Source organism: Phalaenopsis equestris, unplaced genomic scaffold (assembly GCF_001263595.1).
Source record: "Phalaenopsis equestris unplaced genomic scaffold, ASM126359v1 Scaffold000202, whole genome shotgun sequence".
In the NCBI taxonomy this organism is placed as follows: Eukaryota; Viridiplantae; Streptophyta; class Magnoliopsida; order Asparagales; family Orchidaceae; genus Phalaenopsis; species Phalaenopsis equestris.
The window spans coordinates 3,993,532-4,006,262 of record NW_018164644.1 but is presented as its reverse complement, the minus strand read 5'-3'; the positions used below and the strand labels follow the sequence as shown (position 1 = coordinate 4,006,262).

At 34.6% G+C, this 12,731-nt stretch overlaps 1 protein-coding gene across 1 annotated transcript; it reads right to left on the bottom strand.

The window, feature by feature from the left end:
- Positions 1–1,739: 1,739 nt before the first annotated feature.
- On the bottom strand, positions 1,740–3,145 carry LOC110022685 (AT-hook motif nuclear-localized protein 24-like). The gene has a single exon (XM_020721759.1). The coding sequence runs from the start codon at positions 2,616–2,618 to the stop codon at positions 1,770–1,772; it is 849 nt and encodes a 282-aa protein (XP_020577418.1). The 5' UTR covers positions 2,619–3,145; the 3' UTR covers positions 1,740–1,769.
- Between the last annotated feature and the right edge of the window lie 9,586 nt (positions 3,146–12,731).

Genomic DNA, 12,731 nt, shown 5'->3' with positions numbered 1-12,731 from the left:
TATATGAATTTGAAGTTCATTCAAATCAAACGAATTTCAAATAACTTGTTCACCCCTAATTTAAAGCTATTCATTGTGCTCACTAAGGGTCCGTTTGGGGTAGCTTATAAGTGCAGAAGGCGTTTTCAAAACTCTGCTACACCGTTTGGTTCGCGCGTTTCGCCAGCTTATCCGAAACTGCGTTTGAGTTTTTACACTAAACGCAGAACTCACCAAGGACCTGCAATTTCTGCGTTTGGGAGTGTTGAAGATTTTTTCGAGTGATCGGTTGACTTTATTAGGGTCCGTTTGGGGCAGTTTATGCGTTTCATGATAAGCTGCTTATCCTCACCAAGGACATCTGACACTCTAACATTCATTGAGGATATATGGTTATATAGCTCCCCACAATTCGTGATGTCATAATTCTCTCAATGCTTTTGCTCACCCGAATAAACTTTATTCGGGTATACGTGTCTATATATATATATAAAACCAAACTTTAGCTTTTTTTATTTATAGTATCTAAATATTTTTTATCACATAAAAAATATTAACATTTTAACTTTTAAAAATTGAAATACACTTTACTATTTTTTTTTAATGCACAGCTAGAACATCATATACGCAAAAATTGAATTTTAGGTATTAGAGACAAATACATAAAAATTTCAGTGATATGTATGTAATTCTTTTTATTTATAAATACAAATAATTTAATTTCATGAATTCAACTAACATATTTTATAATAAATTTAAATATAATATTCTACAATCCATCACTACCTATTCAACACAATAAAGCTCTTAAAAGTAAAACTTCTAAAACTCTACAAAATGCAACGTACATCGGACTATCTAGACTGTAATCATGTTTATCTTTTTTTTTTTTTTTTTTTTTTTTTTGCTTTTTAATCTGCGTAAAGCAATAAAGCTCTTAAAAGTAAAACTTCTAAAACTCTCCAAAATGCAACGTACATCGGACTATCTAAACACCTTTTTCTTTTTTTTTTCTTTTGGTTTTTAATCTGCGTAAATGAATGCACTTGCCCTACATCGCTTCTTCTTAATAGCGATTTATCTTGCCTCTACCACGCAGAATTCCAAACAGAAGAATGCTGCAAGCCAATACATACATACATACATACAAATATATATCTATAAATATATATAGTCAACAACAGATAATCATAACATAATAACAAGACTACTATTTTCCGAGTAAAGCAAAAAAAAAACAAAAGTCAAAGATTCCCGCGATAGCCTATGATTATCCCAAAAAAGAGTAAATTTTCACAGAAATAGAGCTTGGTAATGCTCAGGACGGATAAACCCTTCAGTACGAAGAAGCGGATGAAGAATCATCATCCTTCAACAGATCGCAACTCAAGCCACTCAAGTACATCAATTCCATCTTTATCCTACCTTCCCTCCCTTTCCCCTTCCAACCAAACCGACTTTCTCCAGCTTTCATCTCCAGCTAGCTCTCTGCAGCTTTCTTACTTTCCGCATTTTATAACAGAAACTGAAGTACTGAAAAAGCAAACAAAGAAGAAAATCCAATCATTTTCTTCCATTCTCTTCAACCTTTCTGTCACTTTCCTTCTGCAGCTAGCCGCGCAGAAAGCAAAAGAACCCACCTTTCCCAACAACTCATAGATCAATTTATACATTCCCCTTGAACGGGTGCCAATCCATAATTATCATCTTACAAAAAAAAAAAAACAAAAAAACAAAACAAAGCATCAAGTAATTAAACCAAAAAAACAAAGAAAGAAATAGAAAGCAAATTAAAACGGAGTCCGCCCGCCGTTTGCCCACCCGTACGCCTCGCTCGACACCTGCACGTTATTCAGAAGATTCGGCTGCATCGCATGAAAAAGCTGCGCCGGAACTCCACTAGTTTCCAGCATCTGTTCCGCCACCCCAGGCGACCCGACCCCCCCTTCCTCTTCCTCAAGCGGCAGCCTTTCGTACGCCGCGTTCCCAAACGAAGCCGCCATCACAACCACAGGCCCCGACGCAATCAACGCACCAACCACACTCCCTCCGACCACCTGCCCCTGTCCCCCGGAGAGGTACGCGGCTAGTCCCGAAGCTTCCGGCGGGGCCGGCGCAGGGAGAAAGGATCCCGAGAGGGATAGTATCTCAAACCGGCCTTGGAGAGTAACCACGGAGGCTGATGAACCGGGCTGGCGTAAGGTAACGTTGATCACCGCTCCGCAAGCACTGAGGATGCAGACGCCGCGCTGGCGGCGGGCGGCAAAAGTAGAAAGGCTTTCGGCAACATCGCAGCCGGCGGAGATTTCCATCACGTGGGAGCGAAGAGCGTTGGGGCTATCTTGGGTGATGATTATTGGCTTCGGCTTATTTTTAGAGCCGGTTGGGCGGCCGCGGGGGCGGCGGGTTAGTTCGCTGTCCGTAGTATTTGTGTCGGGGTTGGATTGTTCGTCGTTGTTGGGTTTGTTGATCAAGGTGGGAGTTGTGCAAAACGGGTCTTCCGATTTGGGTTGATGTGTGTTCAGGTGTGGCGCGGCTGCGTGGTGGATCAGTTGCTGGTGAAAGGGGAGGGAGAAGTCGCGGTGGTGGAAGGGTGGAGGGAGGTGGTGGCCGTGAGGGGAAGCGGTGACCGGATCCATTATTCGAAGCTATGGATCGATCAGTCGATTTCTTTTTTTTTTCTAGGCTTTGAGGTTTAAAGACGCCGTAAGGAAATAAAGGAAGTGATTTTAGAGTGGAGAGGAAAAGGAAAACGGCGGGCTGTCTGGCTGGCTTGCCTTTTTGCCTTTTTACAGGCTGGGAAAGAAGGGAAGGGGGAGCAGCTTGTCGTACATACTGTTCGTCTTCGTGTTGTTCGTTGCAGATGAATCAAACAAGCTCCTATTTGGTTCTCCTCCTATGTTCCTGCGCTAAGGTTGGGGGGGATTTGTGGTTGCAGTATTAGGAGAGGGGAAGAAGATGAGCGGGGATGGGATGGGAGGGGATTTAGGGGTTGGAGAAGGGTTAGGTCAAAGGAAGAAATTGATTACAGGGAGGGAGAGAGTGGTTCGGTTCTGGGTGTTTCTCTGGATTAATTGATTGATGGTATGATAATACGACACCGCGCGTGTGGGCGGTGGATGGGGCCCTATGGTCACCGTGCCTGTCTGGCTTCTATCGAAAAATATGGCACCGGAGAGAAATTTTGCATCTTGATAGCGAGTTTATGAAAGATACTATCTGATATACTCTCTTGTAAAAATTATTAAAAAAGTCTTTTTTTTTTAACTATAAAATAACACTTGCCATTATTATTTTTGGTTGAATGAGTTCTGATTTGGTCTTTATGTTTATTTTTTAATAAAAATTGTATTTTTTTTAAAAATATTTATTAAACTCTTCTTTTTGATCCAGAGCTCCAAGCACTTTTTTTATTTTGATTTTTGGTAAACGCAGGTTCAAACTGCCCTTTCACTCTCAGGACTTCAGTTAAAAATGTTTTCTTGAATGAAATTCACAACACACATGATAGGAGAGATAAGTCGGTATTTGGTTATTAAAAAAATGATATATCTGACTGGTAGGACCAAACAATCATGCTTGATTATTCAGATGATAACAAGCTATGTATTGGCTTATTACTATGAGAAATTTTCATTTGCAGATAGAAATTTTAAAAGTGTGGCCTTCTGCGAAAATCAGATATCACAAAGGTGCATCCTCACAGTATCGGAGATGGAGGTGTGGGTACAATAATTTAAATATTTATACCATAAAAGGAAAGAAACTAATATAATGTTGGTGAAGTAGGTGCTCGACATTGAAGAAATCCGGAGGACATAGGTTTTAATCAATGAGAAGGGTTGGATGACAATGAATGATGTAAATTAAAAGTTGCTCCATAATAATTGAGAAGGAATAATAGGTTGAGGTTTTAGATAGATTTTATATCTCAATTAATGGAGAGTGGTAGGATACTACACAATATCTTATTTTAGGTTATGAGATAATTAGTTAATAAAATTAGTACTCTAGCCCTTTATAAATAGTCTTTATTGGAGACATCGAAGAATGAAATAAAAATTATTTCACTTGATTTCTAATGTTGCCAACATCCAAGAATTATTGTTTATCTTTCCCATTCTAATTTTCTCATTTTTTTATTTCTTTTCCAACAATTTTTCTTTGAAGCGTTTTTTATAATTGTCAACCTGAGTTTATCATCTATATTCCTCAACCCAATTTTTTGAGTTGTTGATATCCTTGAATTGTCGATTATCAATATCCAAGAAAGTATCAGAGATATTTTTTGTTTTTCTTTTCCACTCTGATTGGAGTATATTTTCTCTTCTTTGTTTTTATTTTCTTTTTCTCCTTCTCAATGTTGTTGGTAATTTTTTTTTACCTTTAGGGTTATTTAATGTTAATATTTATGTTTTTGGTGGTTGCTCTTCATCATGTTTTGTTGTTTTAGGGATTTCTTCTTCTTTTTAGAAAATTATTCTTGTCCTTCACTTTGTCATTCTGCTGAGGCAGGTTTGAGCTTTGATGAATTCCAACCATTTATTAAAATTTAACCATTTTTTTAAAATCTTCTTGATTTTAACATATTCTAAAATTTGGATGGAATTTTAATGTTATCATGAAAGTATGTTTTGAACTCTATTTTATAATTTTTTAGAACCTTTCTATGTTTTACCACAGTTGAGCTGGTCCGTTGCTCTTGGTGCTGCTTGATTGCTCTTTTTGCCTTTCTTTTGTTATCTGGTGTTGGTTGTTTATTTTCTTTTATTTTGGTTATATTGTTCGTAGTTTATGGATCATCTGATTTTCATTAGTAGTTTATTCTTATGTTTTTCATTGTGGTTCTATCTTGGCTGGTTTTTCTGCAAATTTGGTGAGTACTTTCTGTTGGATGGGCAAATTCTTTCATCTTTGATGATGAATTTGTTTGGTTATTTCATTCTTGTGCTCTCTCCCTGATTCTAAGTGGCTGCTCTTCTTGATGTTGATGATTTTAGATGTATTTTGTGTCAGTTTCTTTTCCATAGTTGTTGATTGTTCATTGTTGTCTTTGTTATGTTCTTGCTATTCCTTTTTCTTTTTTTTTTGTTTATTTTGGGTTGTTGTCATGTATCTCTTGTGTGTTGGGGTTTATAATTTTGGTGTTATAGTTGGTATTTTTCTATGGGTGAATTGTAATTTGAGTCAATGAGAGTTTTAACTCTTAATTTACTTTGATGCAAAGCTGGGTGTGGCCCTATCTTTTTCCAAGAAAAAGAAGTAGTCAATATTATCATTCTTGTGATGAAAGAGGGATGGGATGACAAAGTAAGCCAATCAATTTATATTTTAAAAAATAATTGAAGCTTTGAAAATTTAAAAAAAATTGCATTATAATTTTGATACTCAATAAATAAAACAGTTATTTTTTTCCATCAATTGAATTGATGCTCAAATTAGATGGTCATAATCTCATTCTTGTTAAGAAAATTTTTTAAAAAAACAATATTGCTATCTAAAGTAGCTAAAATGACTTTCATCAAACATAGTAAAAGGTGGTGGCCAAATAGAGGCCATTGGGTAGCTCAATGGTCACTACAATTAGTTGAATTCCCTAAGAGATGTATTCATCTAGTGAATATATCAAATTATTATGGAGCTCTCAATAAATCTAGTAGTGTTGAAGAATCTAAATTCACAGGAAGGTCATCTGAAACAATCTTGATAATGCGTCAGAACATAGCTATTGTTTCTAGTAAATAACAATGACAGATTGTAACCTCTTGCTCAAATAAATATCTTCGCATAAGCAATCAAACACTTCAAAAAGTTCATAAATTAGAGTTTAATTTATATGATTTGAGTTAGTTCCAAAAGCGCTTTGAGAATATATTTGGACCATTGAAAAATGGCTACATAATAATAGTCATTTGAGGCGGAATATCAATAACGAATAAAAGACCTGAATGCCTTGTAAATCAATCATCAATATAGGCAATATTAACTTTTTGAAAAATTGTGTGTCATATATGCCATCATTGTTTAATTACATAAGGCAATTACTCACATCTTGGAAAGATTAAGGGGCATATCAAATGGCAATCACCACATTTCTAGGGCTTACAATCTACGTACATTATCTAAATCAATAAAAGATGGATTAGTAAACACCTTACATAAATTAAATTGAATAAGTTGGTATATATAATAGTACAATCTTATATAAAAAAATCATACATTTTTCATTAATTAGAATTGTAGAGATGAGATAGTTATTTTGAATATCACTTGTTAAAATTAGGTCCCATTTATTCAAACACAAAAAAATTGGAAAGATTATAGAACAAAATGTGATGCTTTAGGATCCATGCTTATAAACTTAATTTTTTTTATTTTTGTAAAATTTTCAAATCTTATCAAGTTTATATAATTTTTCAAATTGATAATTGTACAAAAAACTATGTGGATAATTTATGGATACAATAGGTAAAATGTATTAATTTTTTATAAATGATATATTTTCACATTATGTCTTTAATAATAAATAAATGTTAAATATAACTTTTTATGACAAAACTTTAAACTAATATTTAAATATTTTTGTTTGATGAACGAAAAAGATCATTTTTCATTACTAATAATTTCAATTTTCAAGCCATTATATTTAATAATATTCTAGAATTTGTATTGTTGTATATAGTGTTCTACTATTTCCTCACATTCTCTATAATATATCTATAATAACATTTCCCTCAATGTTAGTACTTTCAAATGATTAATCTCTAGTCATTTTGATGAATACATATTTAAGAGGAGAAAGTTTACACATAATATATTGAGAAACCACACCTATATAAGAGGAGAAAGTTGATGTAAGAGGGGCTTCTTCCTCCTTTATAGGACAACTGTTAAAAGAGTTAAAATAACACTTTCTCTGCTCTCCCTCCCTCTCTTTAAAATGACACTTTCTCTATAAACTCTGAGACTAAAACAAGTCCGCATAAATAGTCAAAGATTATTTTAACATGTTCCTCTATATCTAATAATTTTAATATGCATATTATCTTTATACAACCCAAATCTATTGTATCACACAAAAATATTATCATTTAAATATTTTTTAAAAAATACATCTTAAATTTTAAATTTAGTTGTTAAATATATAAGCACATAAAAATTGAGTGATATGAGTGTAAATCTTATATTTTTGATGATTGCAAGTAAAGTAATTAATTTTTTTTATAGTTTTTTTTTTCTAAAATAGTGAGAAATTAAATATTATGATAATGGTAGAGGGTTTAGTTTTTTATCAAAATTATTTTTGATATAAAATCCACTCCCACATGACATAATTATGATAATTGCAGAATAATAAATTTTTTCATGAAAATTATTTTTTAAATAAACTTAACGCTCAGGTCGGGAGTTAGAATCATCTCTGACACAATTGACCTTAAAGAGGTGGCACTCGAATGACACATTAGGAGTTGTCGGAGGCTTGCATAATACCCTCTAACCATTTCTGATATATATATATATATATCATAAAACTATGCATGAAAATAAATGTTAAAATTTCACTTGAAAGCCATAAGGAAAGCTTGAGGTGAATGAAAATCTTTATAGCAAAAATGGGATCTGAAGTAATTAAAATGCGTAAGAGAATAATTTGAAGTGAAATAATAATCTTAAGATGTCTCATTTGAGTGCTCAATTTCCTTACCTCATCATATCCATCCTCAAAACAAATTTTGATGTAGTTTAGATTTGTTCAATTTTTTAATCTTCTTTCTTGAATATCTTTTGAATGTTCTTTAGATAAGCATGTTGAATAGAATAAGGATGCCTTAAGAAACAAATAGATGAATGATTAATAATGCTCTTTACTATGCTTATAATACGCATCTTTCTTATAAAAAAATTATAATTAATGATGCAGTAATACATGGTAAAATAAATGGGCATTTAAATAGATACCGCCCAAACCTAAAATTTATTTTTTATACTTTCGCAACCCCAATCTTTCTTGTCACATAAAAAGTATCATCATTTAAACAATTTTTCATGCATTTATATGAGGTGGCATATATGTAAGAATTTCAGCATTGTTGTTTATACATATAAATACATATGAATTGTGTGTTATATATGTGTACATGGAAAATGTGTCGAATCTAGATGCAATTTGACGACCTAAGAAAGAATGACGTAGCAAAGGTAGGCCCACTAGAAAATGACCCGACAACCTAGAAGACCGATCGACTTACGTTGGCTAGAGATTATCTGAACCGATTCAGCAGTACATGCTGGCGTCAGAAACAACTAAGGGTTCCCTCAGACATCATTGAGTCATGAGCTTCAACCACCCTCAACAGGAACTCCTTGCCAAAAGATAAACTACCCATTGGGTTACAATTATCTACTCACTCTTTGACTTATGACATAGTTTTAATCTTATAGGAACTCCCTCGACAATAATTGAGGATTGACTACCTAATCAATACTTCTAGCTGGTTGGTGTCTACCAACCCGCCGACTATCTTCAGAAATTCAGCTAATCAACTCAGAGCTTTGTTGTTTTATGGCTCGTTCGACTGGAACAATTAAACCGTCAAAAAGGTCATCGGCGGGTTGACTCTTTAGGCATGGCTTTTACGTAAATGCCCCCTTCTTTTATCTGCCTGACTAAGGGTCTGTTTGGCGCAGCTTAATGGGAGCAGCGGCAATTTCAGGCTTTTTGAAAATGCCGCACGGCTGTTTGGTTAAGGCGTTCGCGCAACCGTATTCCCACCGCTCATACGCGGTATTAGCGACATAAGACGGAGCGTGATAATCTTGCCTCCCTTTGCTTCCTGCGTTGAGTTCATGCATTTAGGGTGAAAAAGACGCCTCGTGCCCCTCCTCGGTCTCCCTCGCCCTCGCCTTCTTCCTCGCTGCCGTTGAGAAATTTGGCAAGAAATCCACTCTCTGCTCTCCATCTCGTCGCCCTCTTAACGAAACCATACTTTCCCGTCTGGTATGCATCGTCATTTTCGATCCTTCTGTGTTTTTGCTAGATGTTTTTCAATCCTTGATTTGTGCGGCGTTGCATCTTGTTTGGATGGATCATTGGTGGTTTTGAAAGTTTTTTATGGAATTTTGGATAGGTGGTTTTGCATTCTCTGAACTTTCGATACACAGTTTTGGGTCTCTGACTCCTGATTTGTTGCAAAGCTTTTCGATCCTTCTATGAACTTTCTTTTTACTGAATTTGAAATTTTGGTGAAAGTATCGAGGTTGTTCCGAAAAAAATTATGGAATTTGTGGCATTGCATTAGTTTTGGCTGGGTGTTCTTGTCTTTGTGATGGTTCTTATTGATGGAATTTGGGCCCTAATCCTTCTATATCCCTCTCTTTATGTCGTATGGTGCCTCCTCTCTCTGTTCGGCTCCTATGGAATTTGGGGCATTGCAGTGGTTCTTTATTATTTTGTTTTGGCTCTGCCGATCTTGGAGTATTTCATATCTTCCCCATGCAGTGATTTTTAGTTTCATCAAAATAGTATGGTTTTTTAATAATTATAGGATTTTGGAATTTTGGCTGAGGCTGAAAATGTGTATGTGTTGGCTTTGCATATCTTGTGGCATTCCCTATCTTCAGTTTGGAAATGCATATGAGGTACGAATGCGTTGTTGAAATACACATTCTAGAATTCTTTGCAAAGAGGTTGGTAGTTTGTTGGGTTTGCATTGAACCGAAACTATTTAAATGCATTGTTATTTTTCATTGAAAAGTTTTTTATGTATCTAACTGCCTTTTCATTTTTTGCTTTGGGTATGGCTTTGCTCTGTTTAGTAGATATTGAATCATTAAAATTTTTGTGGTAATAGATATCAAATGTTTATTCAGTTTTTGTTTCATTAAATTGGTGTTTGAGAAGAAACAATAATTACAATGCAAATAGATATTTTTTTTTCATTAAATTGTTTGCATTGAACCAAAAATTACAACTGTTTCTGCCTATTCACTGTCTCATTAGTTGTGCCTCGATATGTATGAGAAGTTGCATTTAGACTTTGGGGACACATTATGGTAGCTTCAGTAGAATTGGATTCCAAGACATGTATTAGAAGTTGCATATTACACATGTACTTTATAGTTATAGTAGTGTTCTCCATTGAGAATCATAGCTTATTTATAGTTATGTATTCTTATACAATTGGATAATAAAACATGTTTGATGTCTTACTGTGAATGTAGGTCTTTGACAGAACCACATTTTTTTTTTTCTTTTAGCAAATCTCGACAGTGTTGTTGGTTAATTCTGTGGATGTTGGTTCATTTTTTGTTGCATTTTGTTGATTCCACGACATGTATGGATGTTGATTCATTTTTAGCAAATATTTTAACTCCTGTTTGTTAATTTAGATAATTTTATTATGCTTGTTGAGTTTTAACATGAATTTCTTTATGCAATATGTAATTCTTCATATAGTTCTACAATGACTAAGACGTTTGAAGGGGGTTTCTTCACAATGTGGGATAAAAAAGTTATCAATATATTTTGTGATCTATGTATAAAAGAAATTGAACTTGGGAACAGGCCTACTACGTATTTTAATAAGAAGGGTTATCATAATATTGCTGTGAGGTTCAAAGAATTGACTGGGCTTAAATTCAAAAGCAAATGGGAGCAATTGAAGAAAGAATAAAAAATATGGAAAGAGCTTAAATGTGGCTCTACCGTATTGCGTTGGGATCCCATTAAACAAATTATTAATGCTCTAGATGAATGGTGGGCTGAAGATTAGAGGTAATAAATTCAAATGTCTTTTCTTAATTTGTTTATTTTATTTTTTAGTTAATTATTTTTTAGTTAATGCCTAAACTCCTCTAATAAATGCCTTATATTCCAGGTAACGCCAACTGCCAAAAAATATAGGCAGTGCGGAATTGACTCAGAGTTTGAGGAAAAACTGGACATAATGTTCAAGAAGGTTGTTGCGACTGGAAAAAATTCATTAAACCCAAGTAAAATGGGATTTTCAGGAATACCAGATGAATTTCCACCCGAACAGGTCCTAGCTGATGAAAAAAGGCCTAGTATTAACCAAAAGGATATTGGAGAGTCCAGTTCCATGTCTAGGACGCCTAGGCTTGGCAGAAGGACAAAAGAGAATGATAGTTTTACTAAAAAGCTCATTTCATGAACTCATTGCTGCTATTTCAGCTCCACCTCCCCCTGACAGCACCATCTGGGACTGCATTATCATTTTAGACACTATTCCAGAAGTAGCTGTTGATATACGCTTTCAGACCAAATGTGTTAAAAAACTTGAAGACCCTACTCATAGGCAAATGTTCATGGTCTTATGGCCCGAGCTGTGCCTTGAATATTTACGTGTTTTAGTAGAAGAATGTGAATACATTTCATTTGATGTACTTCATTTTCGGATTCTTTGTGTTTCATTTGATGAACTTCATTTCATGATGCTTGAAATTTATTGATGTTATGTATTCCATTTATGTCATTTTCCAGATGCTTTCCTCGATAGATGTATTTTATTTATGTCATTTTCTACTAAATTATTTCGTTATAATGAATTTATAACTTTAGGATGGATCAATTACGAGATTGTCGTAAAAGAATGGCATGGGCTGCATCAATAGTGATATTCCTGTTGGAATATTACCGCTCCGGCACTAGACAGATACCACGCATGACATCCTTATATGTTGGGGACAAATGACTTGGTGAGATGCTTGTTGGACATCTAATAAGATTCAATAGCATTTTTCGAATGAGTGCACCCATTTTTATGGATCTTCTACATGACTTATGTTATAACCACGGCCTCCAAGGTTCTTCTAAAACGAGCATGAGAGAGGTCTTGGCTATAACATTATATATTCTATCACATAATGAATCAGTTAGAGGAGCTATGGAGCGATTTCAGCATTTCTCGGAAACAATTAGTAGATATTTCTACAAAGGTATACAAGCACTCGTGAGCTTAGCAGCGAAAAACATTAAGTTATCTGATCTATCGTTCGCAACTATTCCTGAATAAATTGCAAATGATCTCCGTTACATGTTGTATTTCAAAGTAAGTTTAATTAGTTTTTTTACGTTTACTTCAATACCTTTGGAATTACAAACTATGAGTTACATAACTGCATCAGAGCAATCGATGGTACGCATGTGGATGCCCGACTACCAAGTAATGAAAAGATCGTGTATATTGGTCGGAGTGATAGAACTACCCAAAATGTGATGACAGTGTGTGACTTTAACATGTACTTCACATTTGTAATGGCGGGGTAGGAAGGAAGTGCACATGACAGTCGCCTTTTTTTCTATGCAACTAGGAGTAGAACACAGTGTTTTCCTCACTCACCTCCAGGTTTTTTCATCTTAATTAAACTTCTTCTTAATTACATTAATTTTTTTAAGTTAATATTGTCTTTCATAACAGGAAATTATTATTTGGTAGATGTTGGGTTGTTGACCTCACTTTTGGGTTGAGGTCTAGAAACTTCTTTAGTAGCCTAGGTCTAGCCATAGGACTTTCCTATTGACTAGTCTTAGAAAATTAGAAAAGGTACCCCCACCATTAGAAATTCAAAACTTTTCTTTTTACTCAACTTGAAATTCCACATAATGATCTTAACCTCTAGCATTTAGCAGATAAGATCATTATAAGAGAATTCAAGAAGAATCCCTATAGGATTACTTGGCTTTAGGATTGACCCAGGGGGTTGACTTGGAACTAGGGTACACCATATCTTCA